Raw genomic sequence first — 18,300 nt, 5'->3', positions numbered from 1 at the left:
TGATGAATTTTACGCGTGTCCTAAGCTTCAAAGTTTTTTTTCTCTCTCGATAGGCCAATGCAACCGCAACGCGTCGTTGCATACGGCGAATCAGGTCAATCGAATCATCGATCGTGAAACTTCGTCCATCGAAAAGCTTTAGACGTATCGAGAATTTGGGAAATTTGGAGGGTTACCGGAAGTGTGAACGCCGCCGTGGTCTGCGGTGCACCGAATAAGGGGGTCCGAAAGGGTCGATCGGTATTGGTGAAAGGGGTCTGTATGCAATGCAATCGTTGGTGCCCCCGCCTCATCCTGGGGCTCCCTAGGCCTGGGCAGGGCCCAGCTATAAAAGCATACCGCGTCGCCCCTCAGATACGTAGTGTTTTCCCGTGTACAGCACAAGAAAAATCGACCACGATGAAGTTCGTCGTAAGTTTCAGCCAGCAACGAAACGAGTCTCGGGTATCGTTACTACATTACGGGTGTCCATCTTGCTTTCTGTTCGTACTCTTGGAGCGTACAGAGAGTACTCGTGAATTGTAACGCAGAAGTATCGTTATCCTTTTTGATAATTCGTTTTTAAAGTAGTTATCGAGTCTTTGGTTTGAGTTAGGTGATACAGTAAGATTTGGATATACTTAGTATTTGTAAAAATTAGTCCTAGTTACTGGTTCTTTTCTGTTAGTTTGTCCTGTGGTATCACTGGTTTTCGTTGATTTTATATCGTTTGAAGGGACAGAGAAATTTAAGAATAATTGTATAGTATATTTGATATTGGTACTTTTATAAAAGATTGAATTTTTGATTATTGTTTTACGTGTTGTAGTCAGTATTTATTACAATACTTGGTTTGTTACCCCTTAAGATGAAGAATCGCAGTAGCAGTTTCAGTTTACAAAATAAAAATATAATTCTTTTTTCGGAAACTGTATTTTCACTGTTCATTGAATTTTTGCCATGGTTAGGTAATTTGAAGTAGTCTTTGATCCTGTGTTTAATACATAGAAGAATATTAATGTTGCAACTAGACATCTGATTTATTTGCTCTTGTTATTAGATTTTCTGTTGGTTTCATTGGTTTCAATTTATTCTACTGTATGACAAAATTCTTCAGAATATTTATAACTTATAACATGAATGTATTCTTTGTTATACTCTAAATATTTCTTACTGCAATTCATTGATTCTCTCGTTAACAGAATTTTGCTTTTCGTTCGTTTCTTATTATTCTTCTGTGCTGTTAATTTGTAATATATAAGTATTGTGCGTTTGCGAAGTATAATTGTGTGTTGTATCTTACTGCAATTCATTGATTCTCTCGTTAACAGAATTTTGCTTTTCGTTCGTTTCTTATTATTCGTCTGTGCTGTTAATTTGTAATATATAAGTATTGTGCGTTTGCGAAGTATAATTGTGTGTTGTGTCCAGATGCTTATTAAATTATTTACCTCCCGCAATTGCAGATTGTTCTCTTCGCCGTCATGGCTGTCGCCAACGCCTTCCCCGGAATCCCATGGGCTGCTCCGGTGAGTGAAACTTACAGATTTCGAAAAAATTCCAAACGAAAACGAATCTTGTGCGGTTTCTGTCACTTTCAGAAACTTCAATTAACCACAGCATGTGACGTAACAATTGCCTAATAATTTTCTACATTGAGTCCGACTGGAAGTCTATAGGTACTTTATGTAGTACTATACAATAAAAACGTAACACATTTTCTCGTAACATACATTCATAGAAGTATGCAACTTACATTTCTTGAAGTATATAACATATGGTATCTATTTTACAACTTTCGGAAAGGTGGAATATTTTAATCGTCTCTCGTAACGTTATCAGGACGAAATAACAAAAGTAACTGTTATCAGTGTCTTCGAAAGATTACTAGTAAATCAACGTTGTCAAAACTGTTGTAAAAATGATTACTTATGCCTGCAAAACTTTCCACTATTATACTGCTGTATTTCTATAACACTTGTTTCGATCGTTCATGAATTCCCTCGATACATGTTAATTACTCGGTTCCATCGAGTAACATTTAACGAGGGTGGACCATGGCCCCCGTTCTCGAGTTCATTTTTGTTCGAGTAAATCTTCCAAGATGGCGTTTGCAGCAGTTACCGTATCGAGATAACAGCTATTAAAACGAACTCTGTATGTTACTTTACACTGTTTTGACAACACCAATCAGCCTTCAATTAATCCAATTAATTTAGCCATCTCGTAACTCATTCGGGACGTCCAAGTGACTCGACGAAACTTGGACCTCGCAGGTCTCTATAAGATAATGGAGATCCTCCAACGTTCTCTACCTAATCGTCTAACGTCATCTCTTCAGCATCCATCTCTGTTCTCGTTTAATTTTCCGAAACTCTTCTCTGTCACTGTCTTCCGGCATCGTTCATCGAACAAACCGAGTAATTGGACCTACTCGGCGGAAAATAACCAAACGTAACACAAACTGTTCCGCGACGAACTCTGTGATTGAAACGAATTTGGTGATTTTGAAACACTTAGGTTGCGCAACCGTGGCCAGCGCCTCAACCTTGGCCAGCGCCTGAACCTTGGCAACCTTCGTACGTGAAGGTCGCCCAACCCTCGTACGTGAAGGTCGCGCTGCCACAGGTAACGACAAAGATAATTTCAGACGAATCACGGTCTCATCAGGTAACCAAAGCGACAGAAAGTCGAATCGATGTCGATCAGTACACTAATCTGTTCATGGATCCTCCGACTATCATCCGACGATAACTGTTATCTATAAACCCGTGGTGTTGAGTTCTGAGGGGTCCAAATAATTTGAACACCTCTGATCAGTTTCGTTGGTAACATTTCAATCCTTATTTTTCATATTGATCATGTAGATAGGACCTCCAGCAGTATTCTTGTTAGCTACCATTCCAGATGTTCGACGCATGATCATGTTAAATTACGAGTTTCCGAATGTTTAAAATTCCCTGATAAGCTTCATTTCAAACATTCTATTCCTTGTTCCGTATAGTCCATGTTTCTGAACTGCCTTCAGCTACCATTCGAGAGTATCAATCATCTAGAAACCGCGATGTCGAGTTCTCACGATTTTTAGAGAAGTCAGAACCTTCTGATGAGCTTTACTGGCTACACTCTATTCCGCGTTCCTTGTACTGATCATCTAGATCGTTTCCCTCCATCATCGTAATGTCTGATCGATGATTCGCTGGCGACGACTACCGCATCGCCGATAACTCTTCATTTCCTATGATTAACGGTTCGCTTAACGCCGGCCGCTCGTTACGAATCACGTAACGTAACTTTCCAGCCGATGTGGAAGCGGAATCGAACCCCGATCGTCGTTTAATTGGATTTCTGCTAGGGATCCGCGAACCCGCTGACGAAATCACGATCGATTCAGAGCCCTTGTGCAACTGTATCTTGCAACGAGTCGCTCCAATTGTCGGGCGGTTGCTCCAGACGTTCTGGATCTTGTAACCTCTGACATACGCAGCGATTTCCATGTTTGCTATTTAACTTTAATTGATGCAAAAGTATATACAATTCAGTTTAATTGCGAGAAATTGCTTAAAGTGGCCAATTAGATGCGACGTAAGTCTATAAAATGAATAATATGTAAAAGATACAATTTTGGAGTGAAAAATAAGCCTCTGAATGTTTGTAAAATATAAGGAGACCGACTTTGTTTGTTTGCTTCTTTTAATTAATTCTGTTTGAAATGTGAAAGGAAGTTTCTATTGATTTCATGGTACAAGAGCTGTTTCATATGAAGTTACGAAGTTTTAATTAATACTAATTAGTTGTAGAATTATCGCGACTTTCCTGTATCATAAATTTCAGCTTCAATTCTGAAATTCGTATGATTAATGTCGTATTAAATTTCTAAAGCATATTTCTCTGCCATGGTTTTACTAATTCCGACGGAACTAGAAAGCCACTTTGACGCGGATTATAGAAGACCATGTAGAAATATTTGATATAATACAAACTAGAAGTGAATCAATTAAGCAGATGTCTTCCATTTCAGAAAGGAGGTAGGCAATTACTTTTCTTTTAACGATCACCACAATAGATACAATATCAATAAATTCTGTCACTGCTAGAGTTAATTATCTTAGAAAACTTGTAACATTAACTGATTTTACACGAATTAGTTCATAATATCGATAATACCGTTTACATGCACTACATATACACACATGAACAAGATACTGAACCGCCATACTACATCTCATTATATTACCCTAACCACTTACAAGATACCATTAATTCAATTGTCAAGTGTACCAACAATTCTTCATCACAAGTCCCCAAATTCTCGATTCATCTATCGCGATTCTCGACTAGGACACGACAATTGAAACCGTTCAATTCCTCCAGGTACATGCCCCGGAAGTGCATCAGGTGCTTCAGGTCCCCCAGCAGCAGTCGGTCCCTCCCCCACATCCTCAGCCGCTGACCATCAAGGTGCAAAGCCATGCGAACAGGATCCCGTACCAAGCCCCGCACATTGTCAAGCCCCATTTGATCGGGTACGAGGCGTACGTCGAGCCCGTCAAGGTCGTCAAGGCCCCTGTCCACCACCCCTGGGATTAGAGTTCGGAACGGCGCCAACTGAACACGCTGGTCCAGGCTGATCCATCCTGGACGAGCCTTAGGTGCTCGACGTAGCGACGCTTTGCGGATATACAACGGTAACCATGGCCAATCATCGAAATTCTCTTGGCGGGAAAGAGGCCCAGGGATCATATACAACACGGAGGGCATCGATGTCGACAGGAAGGGGGCAAATCCGTGGACACGGAGTCGTTCGTTCGATGGCGGGAAAAAAAGGCGGTATACCTTTTCCTGATCCCCGATTGGATACCACGGGATTCAGCCGAGGTGCGGAAAGGGTTCAGGTGTTCGTGATCAGTATTATCCAGTAGAAGGACGAAGGACGTGACAGACAACGCCCTCAGGATCGGCTAGCGTTTTTGGACCACCACCCGAACACCACCCTGGACCAGGCATTTAAACGAGAAAAATTACTTCCTTCTTTCTCTCTACCTTTTTTTCTGTTCCCTTCTCTTCGTAGAACAGTTAGCACACACGAGCGTGGCGATTTCTGTACAATCTCAGCCCACCCCCTTGGTCCAGCGTTCCCGTAGATTTTATTTTGTGCCCTGGTTTATTCGCGTCGAAAATTAGTATGTGCGGCATGTGATATTGAAAAGAAGACAACACGACATCGGAGCCGTTTATTGTATATTTCCCTTCTCTTCTTTCCGTCTGCCACCTACCCCACCCCCTCCCCTGATCATACTTCTGCAACAACACTTTTATTTATTTTCTAATAAAAGTTAATTTTTATGTCTTGTGATAAACATCGGTGTTCCAGTCGTTTTATTTGTTTGTTCCTTGATCCTGGTTGTAGAAATTAGTTTATTGTTTTATTAACAAGATTAATCTAAGGGAAACGGGAAAGTATGAAATGTGATGAAGGTGAACCGCAGAAAGTTTCACTTGGTTTTGTATAATTTTATAATTTGTTTTCTCTTCGATTTACTTATAGCAATTCGAATGAAATTCGAATAAAAAATTAAGATATCTTCTTTAGCTCTCGGAAAAAACACATTCGTGCATCATTCCTTTTAAATGCATTTTTGAACAAGTTCCTTTGCGAATTGGCTTTCTTTGCCTTTGAATTAATATATACAATTACTCAGTTAAACGAGTTACCGAAAGCTGTTAAATTGGATGTAGTTCTTCAGAACTTTGGTCAAAATGACTTAATCATTGTTGTTCAAGGGTTGATTCCTAAAGTGTAAAATATATTACAATTAGAATTTAACTTTCCCAACTAAAATTTAATCAATTTGAAAATTTAATATTCACGATTTATTATATTTTCTAAACGAGATGAAGCATAGTTAGATCATTTGATGTCTGATCTCGCGATCGAAAGATCAACGATTGAAATTTACATAAACACATTTTTCCACTTTCATGTTAATTGCGTGTGCTCGAGGGGGTTGACACGCGGTTATGCGCCCCGTAAGCGTATGCGACGAGGAAGACCCGTGATAGAAATCAATCCGATGTCGCCAGGGTAACCGATCGCGTAAACAGAACGTTCAACCCGCTGCCGTTGTTCTCGCAGTGCACCGTGCTGAGAGAAAAAACACGTCGACCCGTCTTGTATTCGTAAATTTTTTGAAGCTTGAAGCATTAGAGTACACTCCATGTAACTGTAACTCGAAGTGTCTGAAAATCTCGCTGTGACGAAAGACTCTTCGGAAGACTGTGACCTTTTTAGCCTCAAAAGAAGCTCAGTCAATGGTAGAGATTGCTGAAACTTTTACAATTATTCATATTATGACGCTTTAATTGATCTAAGTGATGTGATTCTATTGGCTTTTTATTAAATATTCCAAAAAGTGAAATGATGGAACCCTGAAGCATTTAATGAAACGTGCAATTATTCAAATTATTGTTCGCATCCTAATTCAATTTCGTTTTCCGTTCCTTTCTCACTGTTTTAACGAAAATTCGAATTCCACTGAGGCACAATTATAACTCTAAAAGTCGAGCATACCTTCTATTCGCCACGATTACATAGTTGCACTTGGTCGAAAGAAAAAAGAAAAGAAAAAGAGAATACCCGGGAGTCCAAGTTGTGAGACTTGCGCAACGAGAAACCGCTATGAATCGTAAATCGTTCCAACAGAGAGCGTGACGTAGCCATCAATAAAAACAGGAACTCTAGGAAAACGATCGTGTAAAGACGGAATTAGTCATCTGGAGATCAATGAAATTCACTCAAGGATCCTGAGTGTTATGCATCGATAGGATCGATAGCGTTCAGATTTCCTTCTGTCCGATGATCGTTTTAGCGATTCAGTTTATCGTCAGTGAAAAAATCTGAAATGAGATCGATTAACCGCATAATTTAAATTTCCTTCTACTTGATGATTATTTAATCGATTCATTTATATTTTCGTACCGTGGAAAAGTCTTCGAGGAGTATAAAAATGAATATTAATATAGGAAATTCTTCGTACGATGCACGGTATGGTTCGTAAAAAATGAAACAAAACTTTGTAATAAAGTAAGCACTGTATTTCCGCACAAACGGACCGGAAAATAGCCAAATCGCGTGGAGATCGTTCCGACGATAGAGTCGCTCTTCTTCCGTGTACGTCGATCAAAATCGTTTCATCGATCGTTCTATTCTATCCTGTGTTTCTCCTAGTTGCATAATCGACTTGACACTCGTAATCTAACGTAATAAATTATACTACGGTGTGGGATCATTTTTCCCGGTGCGTGGAGAACTCATCAGAGAAAAATGGCTCGAGCATCGCGGAAGGGCCTCATTCTAATTACATTAATATGCAGTGAATTTAAATCAACCTTACGCAATCCAATACGCAGAAGCAATTAACGCGGGTAGTTTGCCGGGAAATTCTATTGTTTGCGATTTTCTCTGGCTATGCGCATCTTTTCCATAATATCTAATCGCTAGATCGCGGTTTTCTACATTTTATATAATGTATTCTGTGTTTTATATAATTTTGTGTTGCTTAAAGGTATGGAACTGTAATGAGTATGTAGATTAATAATCAGACCGTGGATTTAATGCATTCGTAACAGATGCAAATGTTCTTATCAATCTAAGTCTTTAATTCTAGGTTCTATGAACATGTAAATTTGCATAAACATCCACGATCTACCGATAAGAAATGCAATACGAATTTTTGTCTTGTATATTGATAACAGCAGGAGTCTATTTCTTACAAAACTGTACAAAATGTAGTGGGTAATAACCTGTTTAAATAATCCTTTAACCTGTTAATCTACTCATCATGCATTTGTAAACACTGAAATATGAACATTGAAAGATGAATGAAAATAATCTAACTCACCTATTTCCTTAAAAACGCAAATACTATGCAATTTACACTGATAATCGCTGAATTCCTGATATAAGCATATAAAAAAATGAAAAATCATTAGAAGATGCTATCAAATTATGTCGTACATAACCGACAATTTAAGAAGAATAACAAAATTTATAATATCTATTAAAAAGTAGTGTTCAGTCTTCTGAACTGTTAATTCTAGTCGCCTGGTGTGCCAGGTTCCATTTGAACGAAGGTAACTGCGAGGCAAAACGTCATAGAGAATTCCAGTCCTCTGTAAGAACGCCTCCAGCGATTCCCTCCAGGCGGTTCCCTGTCATTTCAACTCGGTACAGATTTTATTTTTTACTGCTCCATGTAGCCTGTGATTTCTTCGTGCGGCCACCTTCCAGCCGCGTTCCTTCATCACGAGCGTCGCGGTTGCGATTGAAAGGGAACTTGGAAATTCGCTACCCGCGGGGGGTAACTGTGAAAAGTGAACGTAAAAATTTGCGATTCAGAAATGCAAATGCGTGCACCGGTATTGTTTACGAAACCTTTTGTCGAATAACTTTCTTTCGAATATCGTTCAGTTTCTGGCGCAGTTCAACGCCTCCAGTGACCGTCACTGTTCTCCATTATGACGCGTGGATGACCACAGAATAGCCACCCACTTCCACGACGGACATCGATTATGTTATTTCGACTTCCAACCGAGTCATCGCGTGGTAACTGTATCGATCGCTAAAAGACCACTTTGTTTATTTTTCAACGATCGGTGACAGGATATTTTCCCTTATCGAAAATTACATACTATTAACATGGAATCGTAGGCTTTGGGTATTTTTAAAGTTGGTCGTAAAAATTTTAACTGTAGGGTATTAAATATCATGACACGATGTCGAACGATTTTTATATTATCTTCACATTTTCTTGACTTGTTACATTCGTAATAACGTTTCTTCAAATGTAGACCATTCATGTAAACCTGGTCGTTAAGGTAGTCATAACCAATTACACGATGTAACGATGATTCACGCACTTTGTACAGTTTCTTTCATACTTTCTCCATGGAATACGAATAATTTCGAAGCAAACGGAAGAATCTGTTATGTCACTAATCTGTGTAATGCAACAAAATTGTACCGAGGATGTTTAACCGTAACCATACATGCTGTTATTTTTATCAAAGGGAAGAAATTGCGATTGGACTGGACAGGAAATTGCCTCGACAGAATTCTATTCACGTGAATGTGACTTCCGGAAGTTAATGTCCTACCGAAGGCGTTCGTAATTCAATTTCGTGTAATTTCGTGGAATACATTACGCGTCGTGATCCAGACACCGTGTCCCAGTCGGAAGCAAGCTTTCTTTGAATTGCGAGTAACGCCGATATCGATCACGCGTTTCATGGCAGTGCATGTATTAATGATACACTCTCTGCATACGTCGATTACGTCGAAGGTCGATTGGACGGTTTCTATAGACTTTTGCGGTTACTTTGAATCCTCTAGGAGAAAGTTTGGACTGTCTACTTTGTTAACTGATTGATTTCCGATGATTGCTACCGTTTATTCGTATTGGAAGTTAATTTCGTACTACATTCAATCAATAACGTGGAATGTTTTTATATACATTAGGAGGAAGGAATAAAGAAAGTGTTGAAAGTATCAATCAAGTAGGATTTTGTCCGCTATTTTGTGCAACGATCCACCATCTTGATTTGAAAATTTCAATTCTCAGCTTAGGAACTAGTAAACAGTCTGTGGTATTTATGGAAAAATTTAGTGAAGATCTTACTGATTAATTACGTTGAATCGAAAGAATGCTTATGAAAGAATTGTAATAGAAGAAAAAGGATAACTTCAAGAATAGGAGATGTATTTTAACAGGAAATGCTTGAACAAGAGTGGAGAATCGAAAATTACATACCGAGAACTCATTACTATCCCTGATGATATAAAAACAAAAACTTTCTCACTGTATACTTCACTTTCATGTGTACAGAAGATTTTCCAAGTACTGAAAATGGCACCACAGGTATTCTTCTTTCGCAAAGTAATCTAAAACTTATAATATATTATTATGTCTGGAAACGTTAATTTTTTTACTTACCTAGCTTGACTATCTCTTCCTCGATGTAGTAAGTACCATTTAGAAGATTCGAAATTTTTTTCTTCGCCTTGTTATTAGTCAAATTAAGAAGGACCATTTCCTGCCCTACGTAATTCTCAGTGGTCCGTTAAACTTCCAACAGGTCCGTGGCGGTACTTCATTAAAATTTCACGATGGTATAGCCAACGGTGAAACGGCTTGCCATTCTAATGGGGCAAGACACGTGGCTGGGGTGAACGTAACGACGGCACCGGTGAAAATTGACGAGCCGCGGGACGTCGTCGTAACGAGAACCACTGGCGAACCAGGAAAATGTGAACGTATGGATAGCCACCGTTGTCCCTCGAGGTTGTTCAGTGTCGTCAGTTCGATCCGGTCAGTGGGCCATTCAGCATGAACGAGCGGAGTGAGTGTATATTTATACCTTTTCTTTCTGTTCACTGCTTCCTGGTTGCCGTTCCCCTTCTGCACCCACTATGTCCGGATGTATCACTTCAAATGGCACCTTGTCTACCTGCTGCACGATCAACTTCTACTTCATGAACTTCGATTAAGAGAGACGTGAAACGTTACGATTGAGTTAAGTCAGGGTTATACGTGTCCTCCTTTAGTTTCTTTCTGCAACAATAACGGACTGTCATTGACGTTCCGAGGGTATACTGCTGGGATCATTTTACATGAAGTGTTCTGTCGCTATAATTGAGTGTGAAGGGTATATTCACATGTTCTTCTGATATACAAGATGTTAAATGGGAACGATGGCTCGGAAATTAGTAACAAGTCTTTTGTTTGTCGAAAATGGCACTTGGAGGACTTTAGTATCAGTCATAGTAATTAATAACTGGTTTCTGGAATACTTTAACATAAGTTCTGCTTCTTTAACATATTTATAGCAAATGATGGAGATTTGATGATCACGTTTCAGATATTAATTAACAATCATTTGGTTCTGTTAGAAATGGCACTTAAGATCTCTGGATATTTAGTAGTTAATAATTGTACATTCAAAATTTCTATTTTCTGTTTAATGTGATTAAATATTTAACTTATATCCTACAATTAAACCATCGAATTTTCCATTTAATCGAAAGATTTTCTTCCGATACAAGTTCCATAGATCATCGATGGCTCGCAAGGTGCAAAATATATTAAGCTCCAAAGCAATTTAGTACCTGCAAACATTCGATTAATAGTAATTAGCATTTCAATTCAATTTTCTCCGAGCGATTTACATACCTTAATCAATAAAAGTCCGAGATACTGGAATCCTAATCACTTAATTACGAAAGTCAAAGTGGTACCGTTCAGCATTCTAATGATTTCTCCGTTTCGCCCTAGAAGATTGTTGTTATTCTTCTTTTTCCCAGAGGATGAGACTCCGTCGATATACACGATCGCCAGCAACACGAATCTGGTCCCGATAAGATCCAGGCAAGCCTAGTAAGTGAACGCTAGATCGACGTACGCCGGTTAGACCTGGCAATTAGATCTGTCCTCGTTACAGCCTCAAGAGACGAAGATACGTGCCGAATTGCGTGATGATTTGTTTGTGTTTGTTGGCAGCTCTCTGTTTCATAGCAGCACTCACACTTTCCATACTGTGTAAGTATTATTGTGTGTGTACTAATAGACAGAGATGAGAAAATTCATGATCTAAATAGATATGGAGTTTCAAGTAACAATACTTACGGAATTTATTACCGATTCTTTTGCAGACTTCACACATAAATATGCGAAGCTCTGCGAAACGCAGAATTGTGTCCGTATAGGTATGTGTAACAAACATTCTATTATATTTAAAATTTGCAGTTGTACGTCGAATATTTAATTTATATATCTAATCCTGACTGCAACAATTTTAAGTTTTAAGAACTTTAAGTCCAAGGTCGTAGAGATGATTACTACTTCCAATATTTCTAATATTAAAAAACTTCTGTTTCTCTAGCGGCTAGCTTGAAAGAAAGTATGGACACGTCTGTAGATCCCTGTGACGATTTTTATAAGTGAGTACACCTGAAATCGAAGCGAGACCGTCTATAGCACTTTATAAATGCATGGTGTACTTTCCAAAGAATGCATTCTATACTTCCGTTGCTGTAGTCACAGAGATAGTACGATTTTCATCAATCCTGACATTCAAACGACATTGTTGTTTCACACGTGCACGTTGTAAAAATTTAAATTGAAATTGTTAATCGACAGACACTTTCTCTGCCACTTTCATAGAAATAAAATCTCTATGGAATATCCTAAAATTATCCGAACTCATTTTATTTAATGTTTTTCTGCAAAGGAATATTTTTTGGCACGTACCAATTAATTAACCGGTTAATGGAAATATATTTCTTAGATATGCTTGTGGAAAGTGGACTGAGGAGCATCCTATGCCGGACACCAGTATAACGAACTCTTGGTTCGAAGAACGCAGAGAACGAGTGTACAGGAAAATCAGGGAACTCCTGAGGGACAACAGTACTAGCAACAACGCTCCTTGGGCGGTGAATCAGGCTAAAATATTATACAACAGCTGCATGGACGTGCGTACGTTTGTATTTTCTTCAACAGTTTCATCTGATAATATAAAAATAATTTGCAATTAGCTTCAATTGAGTGTTTAGTATTAATTCCGGAGTAATCACCTTCTGAGTGACACGATTCGTTATGTCCCAACGATAAAAGACGAAATTTTGGCACTCGTCATAAATAGTTTTATTTTGAAAATTTTATTTCACCAGTTGTCATTGGAAATTTGGACAAGTAGAACCATAATATCTTTTCAGATGCCGCGGATGAAATGGGACTCACGCCACTGTTCGAGTTATTGGAGGAGCTCAATTTACCACCGATACCGCCGGCGTTCACCAAGAAGACCAGCAGTTATATCGAACAGATGGCCAGGGTGAAGAGAATTCTGGGAAGGGATGTCTTTTTCGGGTTTGACGTGATTCCCGATCCAAGGAATACGAGCAAAAATATCATGCTGCTCGACACACCCATGATAAGGAACCCCTTGCCCAAGTACAATCTCTCGTTCACTTTTATTGAATCTTTGATAAAGAAATGGACGAGACTGTCAGGAACGAATCGGGGCTAAGTTAATGTTAATAACAGCATTGGATTATTTTTTGCCTGAAGTGAAGAAGGAAAACTTTTATTTTATTTTAGGGTTGAAAATACTTTTCTGATCATTTTCTGGTGTAGATTTATCCTTCAAAGTTACGTTAATTGTTTTTTTTTATGAACTTGGAACATCCTACCACTTGAAAAGTTGTACATCAAAATTCATAGAACCTCTCTTTTTAAGTTATTAATCAGAGTTCTAAAGGAATTTTTTATCGATGGTCAAGGTAGAATGGAGAAATAGTTAGATAATTACTTAAAATGACGTGAACTATCTTACAATTAGTAGGTACCTAATAACCACAAAACTCGTCAACTTCAGGAAATCGTACATTTCCATTCTCCCCTTTCGTTTACACTGTGAGATCAAAGTGATCAATATCACGTGCCCTCTATCATTAGCATCTACCGCTCTGTAATTATTCTGTCCACAATCCATACAGCAAACATTCGAGAAAGATGTAAATCTCGGATATACGCTACACAGCAAGTTATTCGAATCGTTATCGACCAGATTACATTTTAGTGTTTCGCGTGTCCAAGATAAAAAGTAGTCATTGAAATCGATACGAACAGCGAATAAAATTCTTCGTCGAGTAAGCACGTTTTCTGTCCTTGATATGCTAATACATATTGATATCGAATTTATTATTTATTCGTAGAATTTTAATCACTTACTACTTCAACGCGAATGTTCATTATGCGCTTTTCCATAATTGCACAGCGATAGAGAGCTGGAGAAACGGTTGCACTCGATCCGATCGCGTTTCCGGCAGCTGGAGGAGGAAGAGGATGAAGATGAACTGCACCACGAAGAGTCGGACAAATATAAGGAAGCAGAAATAACGTACATAAGCGGCGTGATCAAGCAGGTCCTGAATAACGGTAGCTTGGACGCCTGTTCCTTGATCGACGATCTCCAGTTTCCGGACGAAGACGATCTACAGGACGTCGCGGAGACTCTTTACGAGCTGACTAATGCTTTTTATTTCGTGAGTGTTAATTTCGACTAATAAACTATGTTGGAAATGTATCATCAATTAGGAAGATTACTGTGTTAACACGGTCGATTACAAGTTACGATAATTTAGTAAATCATTGGCTTGGTGATTATACGAATTATGGTACTTTCAGTTATCTCGTTTGGAAAGCAATCAGACCATATGGGAAGACGATCCAACAGAAGCTGACTATATGTCAGTGGATGAACTTCAGAAGCTGACGGACGCGTACGCGATGGAAACGAATTCGAGTGTCACACCTGAGCCATTATGGCGACCATATATTGAGATGGTTTTTAAGGATGTCGATACCGTGGACTTGGATGGCAAGGACAAGATACTGGTGGCGGATCTGGAGTACTTGAAGCTCATTGCTTTCATGTTGACTACCACTGATGAAGAAGAATTAGGTGGGTTTCTACTATTTACCACCACCTTACCAAGTATGACCTTAAAACCCACCTTACTATTCGAGGGTTAAAATCATTATTCTATGTGTGAAACAATTACACCACTGTCATTAGTCCTAAGAATGTACATTATTTTGATTTGTTTCAGAGACTTACATTTGGTGGACAGTGATCGACATCGTGGTACCCCATTCGTCGGAGAGTCTGAGGAAGCTCTGGCTGAAGTACATCGACGAAGTAACCAGCGTCGAGATCGGTGAATCGAAGTCGATTCGCTGCGCGGCTGCAGTTAACGAGTTGATGGGTCAGTTAAGGTTTCTCTTGGGTGTCGCGACCAGCTTCTAGAATCTAGATCAGCGGTGGGCAAAGTTAGCTCTCGGGAGCTAAAACTTGTCCCCACTACTGTCCACCGTTACCATGGAGTGACAGAGACAAGAGTCTGGGCTTCTTTGTTTCTACGAAGGCACACGGTGCGAAAGAAAGGTTGGAAGGGGAAACAGGCGCGCGAGATGACCTACGTTGCCCAGCGCTGATCTAGATCAAGGACGAGAACGGGGCGATGGTTTTGTTTGGATTTTTATCGCGAAATTCGAAGGTCCCACTGATCGTTGGCCTGGGCGATGATTTAGGGATGGCGGTCTCCTGGCTGTACGTGGACCCGTCCTTCCACGAAGCGGAGGGCAAAAAGGTGTTCGAGATGCTGGATGACATAAAGGAAGCTTTCGCCTCGATGGTTTCCCGTACCGACTGGATGGACGGGAAGACAAAAACGGCCACGCTCGAGAAGAATAGGAAGATGGACTCGCAGATCGGCTTCCCGGACTGGCTGTTCGATGAAGATGTCCTTAACGAATATTACGAAGGCGTAGGATACTGTCGATTTACATTTAATCGTTTGTCAACTATGTATTTTCTTAGATGTTGTGCAGTAAGGAAAATTAATTTGCATGTTTTTAGATAGACCTCTCGGAGACGGAGTACTTGGACAACATGGTCCAGATTGTTCGTCTGATGTCTGTCTCGGAGTTGGAGTGTATTCATCAAGTTAATTACAATAATCTCTCATAGTAAGTTGCAATATTTCATGATAATGAGTAGCTAACAGAATATTGAAATATTGCCATATTTCATATCAATGGGAAGCTATGGAGTACCTTTTATGTTTACCATTCTTCGTTTTTCAGCTGGGCAACTGATCCGACGGATGTGAATGCGTTTCATACGTATCAGTTCAACCACATAAGTACGTATTAACGTAGACTACTGTAGTATGAATTAATTATTATACGCTATATTTAATTCTTATGCGCACGCAGCTATACCAGCTGGAATACTTCAATTCCCATTTTATGAATTGGGTCTCGAGTAAGATCTGTATCAATATTCAATTTTTCAATTAAACTATACAAATTCGCTATACGTATTACAGATTCTTAAAAATCAACGTATTTCTATATTATTCCAATACTATTAATTATCTTCATATAACGTTTCTTTGCATTCAGAGCCTTAAACTACGGCGCTATTGGTACGGTGCTCGGCCACGAATTAACGCACGGTTTCGACAACAGCGGCAGACACTACGACAGCAATGGAAACGTTAGACAGTGGTGGACCAACGAGACCATTTCCGAGTACACTGAAAAGACCCAGTGTTTCATAGAACACTACAATAGCTATTACTACGAAGAGGTAAGTGGAAAGATTCACAGCCTTTGGAAATCTCCAGAACTTAGCTAATCTTCCCATTTAACTACAATACTAATTAGATAATTCGGTAATATATATTATGAATTTTAATATTAATCTTTATTATTTCTACTTATTTGTGAAGTTTTAAAGTTACAATCTGGAATAGTACACCGTCCAAATTCAATCGATCTACGACCGACCGGACAGGTTGATCGTGAGTTTGTGGGTCCGCAGGTAGACGATTACATCGACGGTGAACGAACGCTGGGCGAGAATATAGCGGATAATGGTGGCCTTAGGGAGGCTGTCATCGCTTACGAAAGATGGAAGGCCAGACACGGTCAAGAGCCTTTGCTTCCGGGATTCACTCACCTCACTCACGAGCAGCTCGTTTTCCTCGGTTTCGCGCACGTAAGATTGCCCACGCGTCTTTCAAGGGGGGATTACTCAATACCGTGTCCCCTTGATGGAGATTCGGTGTCCGAGAGTGAAACACCGGGCGCCTTCGATGAAACGTTTTATCGTGTTTGAGGACGGAGTAAACCGAGGAATCTGTTTCATGAATATTGATAAACGCTTGATATAATTGGTATTCTGATCGAAGGATATTGAGGATGTATTTTCTATTTTGGTTACAACATTCAGTGGTTATTTTAGAATTTGTTGAATTGTGCTCCATTATTTGTGAGTAAAAGTTTTGGTTACAGCAATTTTATTCTTAAAAGTACACTGTTTAAATATACATACAGGGTGGTTTAGTAATTCTGTTCACTTGGAATATCTCCGTTATTTTTCGAACTATTGAAAAACTTTATTCGCAGAAGTTGTGTGATACAGAAGGGATCATGATAGGCCAGTAATAATTATTTTGTAGATGGAGGGTTTTAAGAGATTTCAAGGTCACCTCTATTTGTTTTAAATAACATGCAAGATTTTTTTATTCTACTAGAATAGCGGATGTTTAGATGATTTCAACGATCTTTAATACAAGGTCATTCGACAATAAATAAAGGAGTGGTCATTTGACTGCAATCATTCTTTGTGGCATATCTCTCAACTTTCGTAAAAAAAGTGTTTCTATATTTCCAAAAATAACTAGAGACACGCTAGGTGAACAGAATTGTTGGGCCACCCTGTATATTGAATGCTAGATATAGTAGAAAAGTTCTTTCGATTTAGATTCGGGAAATAATTATTTTGCGCAACTACATTCATCACGGTGTCTTTGACTTCCATTAACACGAAACTTCGTTTTCTGATCCATGAATATTTCATTGAACAGTAGTTATTCCACTTTTTAATGTGTTCCGTTCCGAAATCGTTAAAGTTACTGAATAACAGATTGAAGTTTTAATTAACTTCAGGTTTGGTGTGAAGCTTACACGCAGAAGGCTTTAAAATGGATGCTGGATGATTCACATTGCCCGGGGCGCGTGAGGCTTCAGGGGGTTCTGAAAAATTCCAAAGAGTTCAGCGATGCTTGGAAATGTCCTGTGGGATCGAACATGAATCCACAGAACAAGTGCCGTTTATGGTAATGGTACCACAGCCGAAGATACTTCGTCTCTTCTTTCAGAGTGTTCCTTCAATTATTACTACAAAACTCGTAAATGGATACACGACTTCTGGTAATTAATTGAAGTCGAAAATTGTTGTGTGAGTGCATAGAAAAGTATTCATTGCTGAAACAGCGACGTATCAAGTGATTTTATAAGGAATGGGAGGGAAAGTACTTTTCAAATAAAACTGGTGGTTCTACGTCAAAACCATAACATTATCAACGGGATAAAATTGAAAGATTATTTAAAACACAGAACACAATTACAAAGGATGTTGATCAATTTATTATCCTTTATTAACTTTTAATGTCTCTAAATTGCTTATGGAATGACTCGATGGAACAGGCAATGTTAACACACAGGATAGTAACCAAGTGATCGAATATTTGTAATAAAAGAATTTTATTTACTTACAAACTGTATACATTCATTCTTTATGTCTGTAACTCTCTAAATGTTGTCCGTCTTGTATAGAAAATCTATTACAATGTCAATTAACATGAAGTACACATAGAAGAATATTCCGACACATAGTTACAAAAGTACT

The 18,300-nt window shown here is 39.0% G+C and overlaps 2 protein-coding genes across 2 annotated transcripts; both read left to right on the top strand.

Moving 5' to 3' along the window:
* Positions 1-261: 261 nt before the first annotated feature.
* Positions 262-4,772, top strand: LOC107194392. Its single transcript, XM_015584011.1, has 3 exons — positions 262-411; positions 1,446-1,508; positions 4,354-4,772. The coding sequence occupies exons 1-3, from the start codon at positions 262-264 to the stop codon at positions 4,567-4,569; spliced, it is 429 nt and encodes a 142-aa protein (XP_015439497.1). The 3' UTR covers positions 4,570-4,772.
* A 5,538-nt stretch (positions 4,773-10,310) lies between these two features.
* On the top strand, positions 10,311-17,732 carry LOC107194433 (neprilysin-2). The gene is made up of 17 exons (XM_015584054.1): positions 10,311-10,377; positions 11,339-11,411; positions 11,476-11,573; positions 11,687-11,740; positions 11,917-11,974; positions 12,322-12,512; positions 12,752-12,989; positions 13,816-14,083; positions 14,226-14,502; positions 14,651-14,806; positions 15,132-15,367; positions 15,460-15,569; positions 15,687-15,745; positions 15,819-15,867; positions 16,008-16,194; positions 16,429-16,605; positions 17,559-17,732. The coding sequence occupies exons 1-17, from the start codon at positions 10,365-10,367 to the stop codon at positions 17,730-17,732; spliced, it is 2,418 nt and encodes an 805-aa protein (XP_015439540.1). The 5' UTR covers positions 10,311-10,364.
* The last annotated feature ends 568 nt before the right edge of the window (positions 17,733-18,300 follow it).

This window comes from Dufourea novaeangliae, unplaced genomic scaffold (genome assembly GCF_001272555.1).
Source record: "Dufourea novaeangliae isolate 0120121106 unplaced genomic scaffold, ASM127255v1 scaffold39, whole genome shotgun sequence".
Classification (NCBI taxonomy): Eukaryota; Metazoa; Arthropoda; class Insecta; order Hymenoptera; family Halictidae; genus Dufourea; species Dufourea novaeangliae.
This window is presented reverse-complemented; position numbering and strand designations above follow the sequence as displayed.